Raw genomic sequence first — 20,303 nt, 5'->3', positions numbered from 1 at the left:
GTGACTGCTGGGAATGGGACGTTATACAGTAACACCGGGGGATGTGACCGGAGAGGTGACTGCTGGGAATGGGACGTTATACAGTAACACCGGGGGATGTGACTGGAGAGGTGACTGCTGGGAATGGGACGTTATACAGTAACATCGGGGGATGTGACCGGAGAGGTGACTACTGGGAATGGGACGTTATACAGTAACACCGGGGGATGTGACCGGAGAGGTGACTGCTGGGAATGGGATGTTATACAGTAACACCGGGGGATGTGACCGGAGAGATGACTGCTGGGAATGGGACGTTATACAGTAACACCGGGGGATGTGACCGGAGAGATGACTGCTGGGAATGGGATGTTATACAGTAACACCGGGGGATGTGACCGGAGAGATGACTGCTGGGAATGGGACGTTATACAGTAACACCGGGGGATGTGACCGGAGAGGTGACTGCTGGGAATGGGACGTTATACAGTAACACCGGGGGATGTGACCGGAGAGGTGACTGCTGGGAATGGGACGTTATACAGTAACACCGGGGGATGTGACCGGAGAGGTGACTGCTGGGAATGGGACGTTATACAGTAACACCGGGGGATGTGACCGGAGAGGTGACTGCTGGGAATGGGACGTTATACAGTAACACCGGGGGATGTCACCGGAGAGGTGACTGCTGGGAATGGGACGTTATACAGTAACACCGGGGGATGTCACCGGAGAGGTGACTGCTGGGAATGGGACGTTATACAGTAACACCGGGGGATGTGACCGGAGAGGTGACTGCTGGGAATGGGACGTTATACAGTAACACCGGGGGATGTGACCGGAGAGGTGACTGCTGGGAATGGGACGTTATACAGTAACACCGGGGATGTGACCGGAGAGGTGACTGCTGGGAATGGGACGTTATACAGTAACACCGGGGGATGTGACCGGAGAGGTGACTGCTGGGAATGTGACGTTATACAGTAACACCGGGGGATGTGACCGGAGAGGTGACTGCTGGGAATGGGGCGTTATACAGTAACACCGGGGGATGTGACCGGAGAGGTGACTGCTGGGAATGGGGCGTTATACAGTAACACCGGGGGATGTGACCGGAGAGGTGACTGCTGGGAATGGGGCGTTATACAGTAACACCGGGGGATGTGACCGGAGAGGTGACTGCTGGGAATGGGGCGTTATACAGTAACACCGGGGGATGTGACCGGAGAGGTGACTGCTGGGAATGGGACGTTATACAGTAACACCGGGGATGTGACCGGAGAGGTGACTGCTGGGAATGGGACGTTATACAGTAACACCGGGGGATGTGACCGGAGAGGTGACTGCTGGGAATGGGGCGTTATACAGTAACACCGGGGGATGTGACTGGAGAGGTGACTGCTGGGAATGGGGCGTTATACAGTAACACCGGGGGATGTGACTGGAGAGGTGACTGCTGGGAATGGGGCGTTATACAGTAACACCGGGGGATGTGACCGGAGAGGTGACTGCTGGGAATGGGATGTTATACAGTAACACCGGGGGATGTGACCGGAGAGGTGACTGCTGGGAATGGGGCGTTATACAGTAACACCGGGGGATGTGACCGGAGAGGTGACTGCTGGGAATGGGGCGTTATACAGTAACACCGGGGGATGTGACCGGAGAGGTGACTGCTGGGAATGGGACGTTATACAGTAACACCGGGGATGTGACCGGAGAGGTGACTGCTGGGAATGGGACGTTATACAGTAACACCGGGGGATGTGACCGGAGAGGTGACTGCTGGGAATGGGGCGTTATACAGTAACACCGGGGGATGTGACTGGAGAGGTAACTGCTGGGAATGGGGCGTTATACAGTAACACCGGGGGATGTGACTGGAGAGGTGACTGCTGGGAATGGGGCGTTATACAGTAACACCGGGGGATGTGACCGGAGAGGTGACTGCTGGGAATGGGATGTTATACAGTAACACCGGGGATGTGACCGGAGAGGTGACTGCTGGGAATGTGACGTTATACAGTAACACCGGGGGATGTGACCGGAGAGGTGACTGCTGGGAATGGGGCGTTATACAGCAACACCGGGGATGTGACCGGAGAAGTGACTGCTGGGAATGGGACATTATACAGTAACACCGGGGGATGTGACCGGAGAGGTGACTGCTGGGAATGGGACATTATACAGTAACACCGGGGGATGTGACCGGAGAGGTGACTGCTGGGAGTGGGACGTTATACAGTAACACCGGGGGATGTGTCTGGGTGATGACTGTATCATTGTGTGTGTCAGGTTCCTATAAGGTGTGAGGATGTCACTGTCTATCTCTCCATGGAGGAGTGGGAGTATATAGAGGAACACAGGGGTCTGTACAAGGACGTGATGATGGAGAATCACCGGCCCCTCACATCACTGGGTAAGAGGAGACATAATTGTTGTATGTCTACAGAGCCCTGGCAGCACGCCAGGAGGCTCGCTTACTATTTGGCACTTGATGTGCCATTTTTACATGCAATTAATTGCCTGCGACTCATCCGTCGGAATCGGCTGAAATCCGAGCAAATCGGCCCAGTGTATTGGGGCCTTAAGGGTGGAGTCACATTTTGTTACTGAGCTGTAATTTATGATTTGAGATCACTGTACATAACTGTCCAACCCCTATCAGTAAATGGGGTAGCTGGGTGTCTGCAGAAAGGGTATTTCCTTGTCAGGGTCCATGGGTCCCACAGGGGACATCGGGGTTGTAGGCGGATCCAGGGGGTCCGAGGCACCAATCAGCGAAGCTCTTTTAAGATTTTACCCAGCATGCCCGGGCCCTCTCCCCTACAACCCCGCCTCCAGGCTACTGCCGCCAGTTTTTTGTTGGTGCCTGCAGGAAGCAGACGCACCTTTAATTCAGCAGGAATCACCTCCTTGAGGTGATTCCATATGAAGCTTATCATTTTTATTTTTAAATCTGCCACCCTCACTCCCCCTTTGCTCCATAGAGTACTGTGGTTGATATAGGGTGTGTTTGCTTATCTATATTGGCTAATATAGTGTGTATGTGACTTTGTGCTAGTACTTTGTTTCTCTGTCAGTTTTTTTTCTTAAACTATCCACTTTACTTCTAAGTGAGGTTTTTACCTCAGAGGTCATATACTGTCAGTGGATCACTCTAGGTCCTCTTGTACTGAGCTACCTACTGTGCACTGTATCCCCCCCCTATTGGGAGTGTTCACACTATGTCCAAACGGGGGCGCAACCAGACAGAATCTCCCTTGCTCTTGTCTTGCAAGAGCTGCGCTGCAGGTCTGTCTGACATGGATGTCATCCAGGATGGGCTATGTGTCAATTGCTTTACCCCTCCTGCCCAATCCCAGCCCTCGGGGGCCCCTCAACCACCATGGGCAGCTTTTCAACAGCTGTTGGGCACCCTGGTGGATCGTCTCCCTAATGCTGTAGCACCCCCTGTAGTACAGCCCCCCCCCACCATGGGTGGATGCTCTGTCGACCACGGTGCAGACCTTGCAGCAGACTACGGCAGCTATGCAGAAGCTACTGCCACATGCTGCACAACCCAGTAGATCCTTGATAAATCCGTTGCTACCGGTAACCAGGGATGGCTCTGATGACACAGACGATGGCGGGGATGACCCCGATAATGCAGATGATGGCGACATCATGCCAGATGACGATCAGGATGACCCTATGCCTACTGATCCTCCCGCATCTCAGGCTGAGGCCCCTGACATAGCAGGTCTTATTTATGCTATCCGTGAGGTTCTTCTGTCAGATGCAGATGAACCTGAACCCACTGCTAAGACCAGGGACGTCTTTAAAAAGCAGAAGGTAATTAAGGCCCAGTTCCCACATTCTGATCATTTATCAGAATTAGGAGAGATCAATGGGAGGCCTTGGGGAAAAGAGCCAATATCCCTAAAAAGATGTTGGCTAGATACCCTCTCCCTCCAGAAGATTGCACCCCATGGGAAATTCCTCCCACGGTGGACGAGCACGTGTCTAGGCTGGTTAAACCTTCAGTGCTCCCTGTAGCCTCAGGGTCAGCTCTGAAGGACCAGACAGACAGGCGCCTTGAAAATGCTCTCAAGGCAGCATTTTCTTACACAGGGGCAGTTCAGAGGCCTACCATTGCAGCTACTTGGGCGGCAAAGGCCATATCACCTTGGTTACAAGTAATAGAGGATGAACTGACCCCAGTCGCATCCGAGGATGCAAGGTTGTGTATGCAACACATCAAACAAGCAGCATCATACATCATGGATGCTATGTCGGACGCCGGCACTCTAGCTGCCAGAGCCTCCGCCAGTTCAGTTCTGGCACGCCGGATTATCTGGCTTCGGTCATGGAAGGCGGACCTGGAGTCAAAAAGGACTCTGGAACTCTTGCCCTTTAAAGGGGAAAACTTATTCGGGGAGGAGTTAAATAAAATTGTGGCTTCCTTGGCGTCAGCTAAGACAGCCTGCCTCCCTACGGCTCTACCTCAAAGGCCTAGGACCCAGTCCTTTCGGCCCTTTCGCCCCCAAGGCAAGGCCAGAGGTCAGTCCTACACCAGACCCTCGCCCGCTCATAAGACTGGCAAACCCAAACCCAAGCAGCCTTGGGCCGCCAGACAGGCTCCTCCCAAGGCCGACAAGCCTTCCGCATGACGGGGCCAGCCTCCCACAGGCGGACCCCCAAGTGGGAGGCAGACTCCTGTACTTCGCTCACCAGTGGCTATCCACTACAAAGGATGCCTGGGTGAGGGAAGTAGTGTCGCAGGGGTACGCCATATCCTTCTCAAAGCCCCCCCCCCCCCCCCCAAGAAGGTTCTTCTGCACAGGTCTCCCAAAAGACCCATGGAAAGCAGAACAACTGCGGATTATCCTACAGACCTTGCTTCGGTCTCGGGTCATTGTTCCCGTGCCTGGGCACCAGAGAGGCCTCGGCTTCTACTCAACCTTGTTTCTGGTGCCAAAACCAAATGGTACGTTCCGCCCCATTCTAAACCACAAGGCACTGAACAAGGTGGTAAAAGTCACAAAGTTCAGTATGGAGACCTTGAGGACTATCATCCTGGCTCTAGAGGAGGGGGATTACATGGTCTCATTAGATATCAGAGACGCATACCTCCACATCCCCATTCTATCTGCCCACCAGAAGTATCTGCGTTTTGCGATTCTCAAGAGTCACTACCAGTTTCAGGCCCTCCCATTCGGCCTAGCAACGGCGCCAAGGATTTTTACAAAAATCATGGCAATAATGGCAGAGCTTCTACACAAGCAGGGAATCAGGGTCTTCCCCTACTTGGACGACCTGTTGATTGTAGCCAAGTCACCAGAGGTCTTAACATCTCACCTGCAGACAACGATCTCCATTTTACAGACTCACGGGTGGCTCCTCAACTGGGAAAAATCCTCCATGATCCCCTCCCAGAGAATGTTGCATCTGGGAGCTCTACTGGACACCAGAGCCCTGCGACTGTTTCTCCCAAACGACAAGGCCAGGGATTTAATACAGCGAATCCAGACCTTTGCTCAGAGACCAAGAGTCTCGGTTCACTGGGCCATGAAAATATTGGGTCGGATGGTGTCCACATTCGACATGGTCGAGTGGGCCCAGTTCCACTCCCATCCACTCCAGGGTCTCGTCCTGGCGAAATGGGATGGTTTACCACAACACGTCAAGTCGACGTTTCTCTCCCTAACACAGGAGGTCAAGGATTCCCTCCTGTGGTGGGAACAGATGGACCACCTAAACCAGGGGAGACTATTCTGGTTCAAGGAATGGATAGTTCTAACCTCAGACGCCAGCCTACGAGGCTGGGGGGCGGTAGTAGGATCCCGGTCCTTGCAAGGCGTGTGGACCGCACCAGAATCTCGCTTGTCCATCAATGTTCTAGAGATTCGAGCAGCCTACAATGCCCTACTTCAGTCTCAGGATCTGTTACAGGGAAAACCTGTTCAGATCAGGTCAGACAACGCCACGGCAGTGGCATACATAAACCGCCAGGGAGGAACCCGAAGTGTCGCCGCTCTCCGGGAAGTCTCCAGGATTCTTACCTGGGCGGAGGAACATCTTCTAGCCCTGTCGGCAGTCTTCATCCCAGGAGTCCTGAACTGGGAGGCGGACTTCTTGAGCCGACAGGATATCCACCCGGGGGAGTGGTCCCTACACCCGGAGGTGTTTGTCAGTCTGACGCAAATCTGGGGCACGCCAGACGTAGACCTCATGGCGTCCAGACACAACTTCAAAGTCCCACGCTTCGGGACAAGGACCAGGGACCCTCAGGCCTGCTTCACGGATGCCCTGTCCGTACCGTGGAAGTTTCACCTCCCATACGTGTTCCCTCCGATAAACATGATCCCCAGGGTGATCAGAAAGTTCAGGCAAGAAGGAGGAACTCTCCTTCTCATTGCCCCAGACTGGCCACGCAGACACTGGTACGTGGACCTACAACAACTGACACACCAGCCCCCCTGGCTATTGCCTCTTCGTCAAGATCTGTTGAGTCAGGGGCCATGTCTTCATCCAGACCCTCAGCGCCTGTCTTTGACGGCGTGGCTCTTGAAATTGCCTTATTAAAGAGCAAAGGTTTTTCTGACAAGGTGGCTAAGACGATGATCCAGGCTCGCAAGCCAGCATCTTCAAAGATATATTACCGGACTTGGCATTCCTTTTTCACTTGGTGCACTTCTAAGAAATATGACCCCAAGATTTTCAAAACAGCCAGGATATTGGCCTTCCTTCAAAAAGGATTGGACTTGGGACTAAGACTGGCTTCTCTGAAAGTCCAGATCTCAGCCCTCTCAGTATGGTTTCAGAGAAAGATTGCGTTTTTACCTGACATACGCACATTCTTACAGGGAGTGGTACACATACAGCCTCCCTTTGTCCCTCCCACTACTCCGTGGGACTTATCTTTAGTACTACAAGCTCTAACCAAACCACCGTTTGAACCACTACCATCAGTGGAGCTTAAATGGCTGACAGTCAAAACTGTCTTCCTCCTGGCCATTGCCTCCGCACGCAGAGTGTCGGACCTATCTGCACTATCGTGTAAATCACCCTTCCTGGTGTTCCACAGTGATAGGGCAGTGTTACGGACTAGGTCTTCCTACCTGCCCAAGGTTGTGTCAAAATTCCACGTGAACCAGGAAATCGTGGTACCTGCATTCACATTAGATGATCTCTCACCAGATGAAAAGTTGCTGGATGTGGTCAGAGCTCTGACCATCTATATCGACCGTACTAAATCGGTCAGGAAATCAGATTCCCTCTTTGTTTTATATGGTTTTCACAAAAAGGGTTGGCCAGCGGGTAAACAAACCATTGCCCGCTGGATTCGCATGGCTATACAACAGGCATATCTTCAGTCTAACAGGCCCATTCCGGCTGCTGTCAAGGCACACTCTACTAGAGCGGTTGGTCCTTCATGGGCAGCAAGCAGGGGTGCTTCTGCCGAACAGCTGTGCAAGGCTGCAACATGGTCATCCGTCCAGACGTTTATTAAGTTCTACGCCTTTGACACGTTCGCCTCCCAGGATGCCTCCTTCGGTCATCGGGTTCTGCTGACACCTCAGGCAAATTCCCTCCCTTAGAATACGGCTTGTGACATCCCCGATGTCCCCTGTGGGACCCATGGACCCTGACAAGGAAAAGGAGAGTTATGGTAGACCTACCTTTGTTAACTCCCTTTCCTTGAAGTCCATGGGAACCACAGGGCGCCCACCCTTTTTTTTTTTAATTTGCCACTGAGGTTCACCTTTACGTGATGTTCTGATACTGTGACCCGTTCTGACCATTCCATGTTCATGCTATGTATGTATGAGTCTCTGGGCATGTGTGTTCTCTGTCCTCTTCTCTTCTCCGCTTCCTGCTCTTGGCTTGTTACCAAAAACTGGCGGCAGTAGCCTGGAGGCGGGGTTGTAGGGGAGAGGGCCCGGGCATGCTGGGTAAAATCTTAAAAGAGCTTCGCTGATTGGTGCCTCGGACCCCCTGGATCCGCCTACAACCCCGATGTCCCCTGTGGTTCCCATGGACTTCAAGGAAAGGGAGTTAACAAAGGTAGGTCTACCATAACTCTCCTTTTTTTGGCACCCCCCTCTCCTTCTTATAGTAATGCCTCTTACATATTATGCCCCACGCACCATAATGCTCCTTACACTGTATGCCACACACACACACCATACTGCCCCTTACACTTTATGCCACACATACACATAATGCCCCTTACACTTTATGCCACACATATGCATGATGCCCCTTACACTTTATGCCACACATTGTAATGCCCATTACACATTATGCCATGCACAGTTCTGCTCCTGATACCAATTTATGTCCCACATGCAAAAATGCCCCTTACAAATGATGCCCTACAGTAACACTTCCAATTGCTCGTATGCCAAAGGGTACATGGCAAAAGATGTAGCTTTCTGCATCTTTTCCTGGTGGTGCCAGCGTTTCCGCCACTTCCGAGTTACGCCTGGCGTAATTAGAAATTTGGTGGGAGCTCCTTCTGTTGTATCTTAGTGCCAGATACACATAATGCCCCTTCTAGTGCCCCTCATACACATAATGCCCCCACTATTGACACTAACACTCATTATGTCCTCTGTAATGCCGCGTACATATACACTTCTCCCACCCCATCGCTTTGTCCAGTGGACGTTTCGAATACAACCTATCACTAAATACAGTTGTAGGCACACAAGCTCTGATTCGCTGGTGGCCCAGGCCGCATTTGAAATGTAAATTTGCCGTCTCTATATAAAGGCACCCCGGCAGCGGCGGAACTACAAATGTTGTGCGCGCCCCCCCCCCCCCCCCCCCCCCCCCCTTCCTGCCAAAAATATTTGTCGCACCTGTACAGTGCATTAATTTGATTAAATATATATATATTTTTTTTACCTACATGCTCGTTGCCAGGAAGTAAGCACTTCCGGCCATATCTGGTCTACTGATTGATGCCGTCTAGAACAACAATCACGTTGTTGACCACTCTTGGTGGAACAAGACAAAACACATTTCACCTAATTTCTCAGACCGAATCGGAGGATATGTCAGCAAATCGCATTAGTGTATGACCAGCTTCAGACAACCAATCAAGGGTTTATTTTGAAAGGGCCAATAGAGAAGACTTTCTGTTCAAGACAAGGGCCCCCACAACCTTTATCCTGCCCTGACTGGCCATGGCTTATTTGGTAGATGTTGGCATGGATGGTTACTCATGAGGTATTCCATTGAATTAAATTCTTCATGCGTTTCCACTAACCTATGTTTCTTCAGAAGTAAAATGTACTGTTTATACTGAACATCCTGGAGATCCCATAGGGGAGAGGTTTAAAATTGTCTTGTTTGCTGGGGGTGATCTGAGAGAATGGAGACCGGAGGTGTCCAAAGAAAGATAAATGGCCAAGACTTGACGTTAGTCTTTGCCTTGGCCATAGATTACAGTGGAACCAAAGACTACCATGTGCAGGAATATTACTCCCAGAAGCCTTTTCAGCTCTGTATTATCACAGTATGTATAGAATCTAACCACAATGTTCTTCTCTTCACCAGATTTCACAGAGGATACAACATCATCTGAAGGATCCCACCTCCCAACAGATGACTACTCAACAACCGATGAACAAAACACAACCCACGGACTGGAGAAGGTTACAGATGGAGGGAATCTCGCCAACATCGACATAGCTAGACCCACAGATCATACACCGCATACATCTGGTCATGCTCAGGAGAAATCCACTTTTTGTGATAGAGGAAACCTTCTAGGCTCTGATAATTATACACAGGGTAGACCTACTCATATTAAGGAGGAACCGGCCTCAGGTGATGGAGGACACCTCGCACACGTCAATAGTTATACACCCACATATCATTCACGGTCTACCTCTACTAGTATTAAGGAGGAACCGGCCTCATGTGATGGAGAAGACCTCACACACCCTGATAATTATACACCCACAGGTCACACACAGGAAGAACCAACGTCTCATGGTGGAGGACACCTCACACACGGCAGTAATTATACTCCCGCATATCATTCACGGTCTACCTCTACTCGTATTAAGGAGGAGCCAGTCTCGTGTGACGGAGAAGACCTCGCCCACACCGACCGTAATACGCATATGGAAACTCGTTCAGTAAATAGACCGTTTCGTTGCTTTGACTGTGGACTATGTTTCAGCCGCCAAGGACTACTTTCTATGCACCGGAGAATTCATACCGGGGAGAGACCGTTTTCTTGCTCCGAGTGCGGGAAATCTTTCAACCGGAAATCAAATCTCACCGCACACTCCAAGACTCACGCCGGGCCGAAGTCGTTTCCTTGTCCTGAATGTGGGAAATGTTTTACCAGCGAGTCAGATCTTGCTACACATCACAGGGGCCACGCCCAAGAGAGTCCTTTCTCTTGCCCGGACTGCGGCAAGTGCTTTCAATACAAAACGTCTCTTACTAAACACCAGGCAATTCATGTGGTCAAGGACTTTACTTGCACGTTCTGTGGGAAACGTTTCAGCCATAAAGGACATCTCGAGATCCACGAGAGAATTCACACGGGAGAAAGACCTTTTTCTTGCTCCGTATGCGGGAGGCGGTTTATGCGAAAGTCCCATCTCAATTCTCATCAACGAACCCATGTGGTAGAGAGACCCTATTTGTTCTTGGAATGTGAGAAATGCTTTGACAGTGCCTCAGACCTCCACGAACACCAGAGAACTCACACGGGAGAGAAATCCTATCCGGGCGGGAAACGGATTACGCGTAAGAGTCTCCTGGCCATGCATCAGCGATGTCACACAGGTGAGAAACCACCGTCCTATCCTAAATGCCGGAAGTTCTTAGTCAGAGGGATAATTCTTTACTTAGGTTTGATCTTATGTGTTACATGAGCCATGGTTTGTATCGTGCAATTTGGTCATTTACAGATATAAATGATGAGGAAAACCAACTATAATATATATGCAAGTTCATGACGTGATGGAGATAATGACTGAGACTTGAAAGTTGTCTCGTCTTGTCCTAAACTACATCTCCCCCATATGTCTAGGGCACGGTCAGCCAGTGAAAGTCTACAAACTGCCCTGTGCAGGAATATTCCTCCCAGAAGCCTTTTCTGCCCTGTATCAACAAAGTATGTATATCATCTAACCACAATATTCTTCTCGTTACCAGATTCCACTGAGGATACAAAGTTATCTGAAGGTTCCCACACTCCTATTACTTCAACAGATTGTATGAATGAGGATCCCGATATGGGTATATATTACCAGTCAGATAAATACTCAATGTTAGATGAACAAAACGCAACCAATAGGCTGGAGAAGGTAGAAGACGATGGGAACATCGGAAACGACAACATTTATAGATCCGTAGATCCTACACCGGATCCACCTGGTCATGTGGTGGAGGAATCTGTGTCGTGCCTCGGAGGAGCACTTGTACGCACTGACGTGTTTACACCCATAGACTTCACACAATACATATGTGCTGACTGCGGAGAATGTTTTACAGATTACAACACACTTGTTCTACATAGAGAAATTCATAAAGAAAGCAAATTATGTTCTTGTCCTCTGTGTGGGGATTGTTTTATTCATAATGCAGAGCTTAACGCACACTTCAAAAGTCACATTATCAGAAACTTGTACTCTAGCAAACGTGGAAAGTGTTCCGATAGCAACGCAAAGGGGGCCACACGTCAGAAGTTTCACGCAGTCGCAAAACCTTCTTCTTCCTCTGACTGTGGCAAATATTTTACACGCAGATCACCGGAAACCAAGCACCAAGGAAATCCCACCGCAGAGAAGCCATTTTGTTGCCCGGACTGTGGGAAATGCTTCAGCCGTGTGGGACTTTTTAACATGCATACAAAAACGCACGCGTTCGTGAAACCGTTTCTTTGCTCGGAGTGCGGGAAAAGTTTCAGCCGTAAAGGACTTCTCGACATGCATAAGAGAATTCACACAGGGGAAAGACCATTTTCTTGCCCTGAGTGCGGGAAATGTTGTAACCGGAAAGCAAATCTCCTGAAACATCAGAAAATTCACGCAGCAAAGAATGTCAAAAAGTGAATGTTTTACCAATGATCGAGGTTTTGCAGTAATGTGAAAATGACCCTTCGTCTTGTTACAGCCTTGCTACTTCTTAGGGGATCGAAGGCCTCCCAAGTGCTGATGACAATGATGGAAGAGCAAATTTTGCCCGCGGCGTTGATGACCTATCGGAACATATTGTTCAGTGTCTACAGAATGTGAACGATAAAGATATTATTATATTCATAAAACAAGATGGAGTGATCACTGGTAAAGCAAATGATATATTAACCTTAACGTTCTCATTTATTTTATTTTTTTAAAAACCTTATTAGGTTTTCACCAGTACTTAAGAATACATATATCTATGCAACTAGTAAGCCTGCTTGATGCAAATGCTTCGAAAGCTAGTCTGCTACCTTGTGATTGCCTCTGTGTTTGTGCATGTGTGAGATTTTTTTTTTTTTTTTTGAGCCGTCATTTGCCGACAGGCGGTATTTCATGCCCTACCATCCACTACTGCATGGTGGGAGAATAAACTAGTGTGCCCGCGAGCACGGCTGTACACTTTACTTCGTCCATGTCGACATTCGGAACAAAAAGTATGAAACTCATGTCGAACTTTTCCCATTGTCGACCTAATGCTTGTGTCGACCTTTTAACCATTATCAACCTATTCTATGTGTCGACATTCAGTGGTCAATCCAATGCACGTCAAACTAATATTGGTCGACACAGTGACCCATACCCCAGAAAAGGAAAGTGTGTGTGGGGGGGGGGGGGGGATACAAATCTTCTATCCTAATTCTAGAATCTGACTGAGCAATTTACAGTTAAACCCACATCAAGTCCGTCCATTCTGCCTGTATCGAAATGAAATGTCTTAACATCGTCTTAGAACCGAAGAACCCGCGAGTACACAAAGGAAACGCAAGACAACAATATAATATCTTAAAATAGCGAATCGTGACAAAAGAAGTGGCTAATGTCCGATGGAAAAATTAATCCATAAAACCTGAGATCTTCCTGTAAAGGTACCAATCAGTTGATTCTAAAATTTTTAATATACGACATTGAAGTGATAGAGGGACCCTTTCCTTTTTTTTTTTTTTTTTTGTAGAATTTGAGGACCACTTTCTCTATATCAAAGTATCAAATCTTTCAATAAAATATTTTCTACTGCAGTAATATTTGGGCTTGTTTTGGGAAAAAATTCTTTGCCATGGTCCCTAAGGTCGTCAAAAAGAGCCGTAAATGTTTTTGCGGTACTCTTTACTTAGCACGGCGCCCATCGCGGGCATTGAATGCACCACAAAATCGGGTGCGACGCGATGGCCGCGATTTCCCATAGGGAACAATGTTAAAAGTCTCAATGGACCCGATTTTTCCATAGGAAGCAATGTTAAATGTGCCACAGAGCCCAAATAGGCCCCCTGAAGTGTGAAATGGCCCCCACAATTGTTAACGCCACCCCACGATCAACGTCAACCCGAAGCGTAGCGAGCCCGCGTGGGGCGTCGGTATGCGTCCTCCCACCTTTTCATACCCCCACTATCCACGTCAGCGTGGAGTTGAGAATAGAATAGTGTGGCGAGCGCAGCGAGGGGACGCGGATACCTTCACAGGTAAACGCGTCCCTTTGCGGGCTTCACAGGTATCCGCGTCCCCTCAGGGGGCTCGCCACACTATTTTATTCTCAACTCCACGCCGACGTGGATGGTGGGGGTATGAAAAGGTCGGAGGACGCGTACCGCCGCCCCTCGCGGGCTTGCTGCGCTCGCCACGCTTCGGGTTCACGTTGATCGTGGGGTGGCGTTAACAATTGTGGGGCCCATTTCACACTTCAGGTGGCCTATTTGGGCTCTGTGGCCCATTTAACATTGTTTCCTATGGAAAAATCGGGTCCATTGAGGCATTGAACAGTAAAATCGCGTCCATTGAGACTTTTAACATTGTTCCCTATGGGAAATCACGTCGGTCGCGTCGCACCCGATTTTTTTAGCGCATGCGATGGCCGCGATTTTTTTTACCCCCGATGACCACGATCAGAATCGTGGGCGCCGTGCTAAGTAAAGAGTACCGTTTTTGCTTCTAGTCTGTGACATCCAGAGACGCTTTTCTGTGTGCAAACGTCAAATGAAAATCGAATGTAAAGTCTCTTGTTAAATTTAGTAATTTGTACCAGTGACTTTTTCCCATAATCACAATCCTAAAAGTTGTGAATAAGTCACAGATGAATTTTTTACATTGTCAGCTACAGGATAGGGAGATAAATGCTTTGTATATTATTTTTATATGAACTTCATTTAGACGTTTGTAATATTCTTCGGTACTTGTTTCCTAGCACGGCGCCCAGATTCCCTACGTACGGCACTGTAGGGAAATCGCATCGCAAGGGCCATTATAGTGGCATGCAATGCGTTTTTTTTATTTTTTTTTTAATAAATTTATTCACTGCTCTTATGTCCCCAGGCCATCTCATCGCATGGCATCGCACCTCCCGCAAAATCGCATGTGATTTTTTTGATACCATGCAGATTTTCTGGGGTGCGATGCCATGCCATTAGCATGGCATGCAATTAGGTTTGAATTAACCCCCCCACTATCCACGCCAGCCCGAAGCGTGGCGAGCGCAGCGGTACGCGTCCTCCGACCTTTTCATTCCGCCACTATCCACGTCGGAGTTGATTTTATATAGTGTGGCATGCCGATTCCTTTGCATGGGCCTGGGGACATAAGAGCAGTGAATAAATTAACAAAAAAAATCGCATCGCATGCCACTAAAATGGCCCATGTGACACAATTTTTTTTTTTTTTTTAACGCAGAATAGCCCTCTAAGCAATTGGCGCAGTAGCCACCGTTCTAGGAAACCAGTACCTATTCTTCTATTAATGTCCTGTTTAAATGATTGTGTTGTGATGTGGAAGTTACCTCCCGGTTCCATGTTGTAACAATAGAGGATGACATCTTATTTTGAGCTGTGTTTTATTAATTCCAAATAAAGATATTTAACTTTATAAGCTATCTGTTTCAACTGGATTATTAAAGACGTCATTATATCAGGTTTTCTTACATCAGATTTAGGAAGTGGTAAAAATAATACTGAGTAAGACCATAGAATAGACCTTGCCACCTGGGTCGAACACATCCTCAGTGGATCCTAATGCCTTTTGGATTTCCGTTATCGATTGTTAAATACTTCACTGTGAATGCACTATGTTGTTGATTTTGGTGCTCCAGACAGTTAAAGGGAAATTGTTAATTGGCCTTTTTTTAATTATTCTTTTTAACCCTTTGAGTGCCAAGTGACTCAGAATAGGTGTGAAAATTTGCAAGCAAGCATTATTATTATTATCATAATGATCTTTAATGTTACCTTTTATAGGAAATATATATATTATTTATTTTTTTTACACTTTTTTTCATTTGAATTTATATAACAAATGTGAGCCACACTGCAATTTTTTTTAGAATATATTTTGAACATCCCTCACAGAGGGTTGGCACTCAAAAGGTTTAAAGGGGGAAACCATTTACAAGGCAAAACCATGCCTTGTAAATGGTTTCCGCTTTTGTAAATTTCTTCGAGTTTGTCCAGTATCCTTCACGTCTGCCGATCTCTGACTTCATTACAACTGGCCCAGTACTGGGCTTAACTGGGGGGGGGGGTTTGCTGCTGGGCGAAGCTCCTGGTCATCTCATTATTACACATCCCATAATGCTGTGTAACCTATGAGCAGAGGAAGGAGTGTGCCAGAGATGCCGGCGGCCATTTTCTTGTAATCCGCATAGTAGTTTTCTGATAGAGTAGACAGATGTGGATATACAGTTAGTGTCGTTTACTACGGTCTTCTGATCTGAGGGCAGGATAATGATATCACAAGAGTACAAGTATTGTTATTTTTAGTCTACTGTAAGAAGATTGTGGAAGAAAGCTTCAACAAAATGGCCACCGCTTATGTGCGCAGACAGAGGAACCGGGGACTGAACAGCCTCTATAGTCATACCAACAACCCTCCATCTAGTGTAGTCTCCGCGTGTGGGTAGACCGCAACAGTGAGAGTGGATAATGGTGCAGGCGATGCGGCTAAACAGAAAGCGGGAGGGTTGTCGTTATGGCAACTCATGGCAGGGCCACTACAGGCTGATCAGTAGGAGTGGGCGGGGCCTGTAACAGCTGGCGCAGCGTCTAGAGCAGAAAACAAGCAGATGGGCGCAGCTCTCTTCAGTATAACATAAGGGGAAGCTGCTGGTGAGTGTGAGATGAGGGTGCTATAGCAGTATTGTGGTACAATACTATGGGGGAGATGTATGATGAAGTGAGCCAATCAGCTTTGATGTAACATTTATAAAGAGCATTTTCTAAAATTATAGGTAGCAGCTGATTGGTTAGCATTGGCAACTTCCCCACTCTCTTCACTGTTTCATACAGCTCCCCCATTATATTGTGTTGCTGCACTATCACCTTATTGGGGTGAAGCAGGAAGCGATAATGTCAAGATGGAACCACCCCTGTCCCGGCGATCTCAGTCTCGTAGCGCATCAGACTAGTGCCAGCTCCAAATACAAGATCTCCCATTCTCGGCCCTCTTCCTTCTCCATTCCTGCTTCATGCCTCTTCCCATGCAGTTAGACTACTCTGTTCTCAGTCCTCTTCTGTCCCGACGTGAACATCACACCTAGGGGGTTATTCAGATCTGATCTCTGTTGCGTACATTTGCAATCCTATTGATAAATCGAACTGCACATGTGTACGGATAGTGCATATTCTCAAGCTTAAAGAGTCTAATTGCAACCCCCCCCCCCCCCCTCACAATTTCATTGACAATAAGCAGGCGTTTGTAGGTGCTAACCGTCTATTTTCTGGGAGTGCCTGGAAAAACAGGTGTGGCCAGGGAGAGCATGTGACATTGACTCCGGCCTCGATTGGCCTACTTCTATTGCGGTAGGGTCAGAGTTCCGCACAATTGCACACACACTATGTAAAGTCGTCCACTTGGCAATATTGTGTACGAATGCACGATTTCGACGTGTCGTGCGATCGATTGTGTGCACATCGCGAGGAGTATCGGGTCATTGTTTTTGTGATGCATATGACCGATCATGAGACAATTGATGGTATGCGGCAGCTGTAACGTACGATGCATTGTAAGCAGCACATAAGATCCACATCACAATGTGGGGGCCCAAGTATCCTAATTGTACCGAAACACCTCACGATGTACACAAAAACACACACAATACATCTTACGAGCCGTAGAATCCTGTGTTCAGCCCTGAAATCATTCTGATGTACAGGCAGCTTTAGAACCGTAACAGCAGCACAGAGTATTCCAGCTTATCCAATGGCAATGTTTATTCAAGGATGACACGGATGCAGCTCGGCAACAGGACAGAAGACTGTGTTACTATTTTATTGGAACAAAGAAATGTCATTGTATGTTAAATATAACACTTGCATAGTGCTGTCAATCACGCCATTTATTTATTCACAGTTACTTATACAACGCAGCACATTCCGTTGCGCTTCACAAGTGGAAACAGTGACACAACAAACTGAGTAGTTACAGTCATAGAGGTAGGAGGGCCCTGCTCGCAGGCTTACAATCTACAGTTATTATAGTAATTAATACACAAGGAAAGGTGTTAGATTTTGCATAAAGTCCACCAGAATACAAAGGTCTTGGGCTGTATAATACAGTGACCCAGCGATTTTGGTCAGGAGGATGAAAAGTGTGATGTGATTGGATAGGAGAGGTTTATAAAGGTTATGTGGGTGGTTCTGGAATCTGATAGGCGTGGCTGAAGAGGTGTGTTTCAGGGAACGCTTATAGGTTTGGGGACTGGAGGAGAGTCTTATTGTGCTTGGGAGGGGATTCCGCAGAGTGGGTGCAGCCTGAAGAAAGTCCTGCAATTGGGAATGGGAGCGAGTAATGAGTGTGGGTGAGAGACGCAGATCTTGGGAGGAGCAAAGAGGTCGGGTGGGGAGATATTATGAGGTAAGAGTGGAGATGTATGTTGGTGTAGTTTGGTTTATGGGCTTCTGTTTAAGTAAAAGTTATTTGAATTGAATAAATTAGAATACAGGTAACCAATGAAGTGACTGACAGCGAATCATCACACGATGAACGTCTGGCTAGGAAGATCAGCCTCACAGGAACACAATCTGAACATATTTGAGGTCACTCAAAAGAGGAACCATTTAACATAACTAGAGCAGGCGCAGCAGGGAGGGACCCCTGTGGCCCCTGACGTCCTCGAAGAAAGAGATTTAACAGGTAAGACATAAATTTTATTTTGTTCAGGGGCACAGGACGTGCTAAAGCAGCCACCTAATGGTGGGGACGCGCCTGTGATGCAGCAATATACTTCTGACAGGCAGTGATAGTGTTAAAACAGTACACAATATACAGCAAGTACACAAGTCAGCTAAAAACCTGTCACTCTGCTCCTTAACCTGCTTTGGCTTGCTGTAGTACATAACGCTGGGTACTTGTTTCCTTGCACGGCCACCACGATTTCTATCGTGGTGGTCGTGTCGGAAAAAATCGTGTCGGTCGCATCGGGTGCATACCAAAACGCACACGACGCGACGTACCCGATTTCTCCATAGGCTTCAATGTTAAATTATTTTAACATTGAAGCCTATGGAGAAATCAGGTCCATCGTGTCCATAGGTTTCAATGTTAAATTTTTTTAACATTGAAACTGAGTCCATTTAACATAGTAAAAAATGGTAAAAATGCCAATATGAACCATTTCTCATTGGGTATGGCCCCGTCATGCGTGTAAAAAATAATGGCCCCCCATTGTGGCCGCCACCCCCACGATTGACGCGAACCCGAAGCGTGGCGAGCCCGCGAGGGTCGGCGGTGCGCGTCCTCCGACCTTTTCATTCCCCTACTATCCACGTCGGCGTGGAGTCGAGAATAGATTAGTGTGGCGAGCGCAGCGAGCCACCAAGCCCGAAGCGTGGCGAGCGGACGCTGATACCTTCACAGATCCCTGCGTCCCCTCGCGGGCTTCACAGGTATCAGCGTCCGCTCGCTGCGCTCGCCACACTAATCTATTCTCAACTCCACGCCGACGTGGATAGTAGGGGAATGAAAAGGTCGGAGGACGCGCACCGCTGCCTTTGCCACGCTTCGGGTTCGCGTTAATCGTGGGGGTGGCGGCCACAATGGGGGGCCATTATTTTTTACACGCATGACGGGGCCATAGCCAATGAGAAATGGCCCTTATTGGGCCTTTTCCCATGTTTTACTATGTTAAATGGACTCAGTTTCAATGTTAAAATAATTTAACATTGAAGCCTATGGACAAATCGGGGGCATCGCGTCGGGCGCGCATAGGCTTCAATGTTAAAATATTTTAACATTGAAGCCTATGGGGAAATCGTGGGCATCGCGTCGTGTGCCTTCTTAAGGCACGCGACCGACGCGATGTACCCGAGTACTGTTTTTTTCAAAGGAAATCGCGGGCATCGTGTGCCTTAAAGTTAAGGCACACGATGCCCGCGATTGTGGCCGTGATAAGAAACAAGTATCAAACGCTGTACCCTGTGTCCTTGTAGGAAACAGGGTACAGGGGGGACTTGCCCAAGTGTCCTGGCAGTGAAGGAGTAAAACCCTGGATGGCTTAGTGCTCTGTGTCCCTCCTCACGTGCAGCAGACATACAGGAAAGGAGCAGTGGCGGGAACACCTGTCCGGGCATACTGTCCCCAGGGGTGGGGCTGTGTGAGGGGAGTCCACTCCCCCTGCTAACAAATGGCCTCATGCGCTCCAGCAGGAGCGGGTGATGTACCAGCCGTCCGCTTGCTAGCGCAGTCCGGCAGTGCCCCACGCCGGGCTGTACAGCCACTTAATGTGCGTGCGGGGTCGCGATTGGGGTCTTCCAAGTGCCCGGGGCCAGCTGCGGTCATGCACCTGTAGGTGGTGTGCCGCTGCCGGGCCCAGGTGATGTCACTGACACAGTTGGTGTAAAAATAGAATGAACAAATAAAGATTTAAAAAGAAGTAAGGCGGCATTGTGCAGCCCCTCTCTGAGCACCGAAAAAACTGTGCTTCCTGGCCTGGAAGCGGGGTAGAAAAGGGGAGGAGCCAGGGCTGTCTGGGAGGCAGCAAGACGTGTCCCAAAGAATAAATACAATGTGACATTATCGAAGACATACATACCTACAAAAACCTACAAAACACTGTAATATATATTGAGTTACTGACGGCCAGCACAGTATTCATAAATGGAAGGGCTCAAACCACAAATAAAGTAACTGTATCATTAATACAATAAGTTT

At 48.4% G+C, this 20,303-nt stretch overlaps 1 protein-coding gene across 5 annotated transcripts in view; it reads left to right on the top strand.

Moving 5' to 3' along the window:
• The window catches only part of LOC146009910 (uncharacterized), a 272,626-nt gene that overhangs the window by 19,934 nt on the left and 232,389 nt on the right, over positions 1–20,303 (top strand). For 4 of the 5 annotated variants that reach the window (XM_083150527.1, XM_083150526.1, XM_083150528.1 and 1 more), the window contains exons 4-6: positions 2,275–2,398; positions 9,529–10,776; positions 11,149–12,305. The exons of the other annotated variant lie outside the window; for it this stretch is intronic. In XM_083150527.1, the coding sequence (XP_083006653.1) occupies positions 2,275–2,398; positions 9,529–10,776; positions 11,149–12,047 (2,271 nt within the window). In that variant the 3' untranslated portion in view covers positions 12,048–12,305. Of the gene's footprint in view, positions 1–2,274; positions 2,399–9,528; positions 10,777–11,148; positions 12,306–20,303 lie in introns of those variants that run through there. 5 annotated transcript variants of the gene reach the window in all.

Source organism: Crinia signifera, chromosome 6 (assembly GCF_055691185.1).
Source record: "Crinia signifera chromosome 6, ASM5569118v1, whole genome shotgun sequence".
Classification (NCBI taxonomy): domain Eukaryota; kingdom Metazoa; phylum Chordata; class Amphibia; order Anura; family Myobatrachidae; genus Crinia; species Crinia signifera.
Note: the sequence above shows the minus strand (reverse complement) of the source record. Positions and strands in the feature narration are given on the sequence as shown.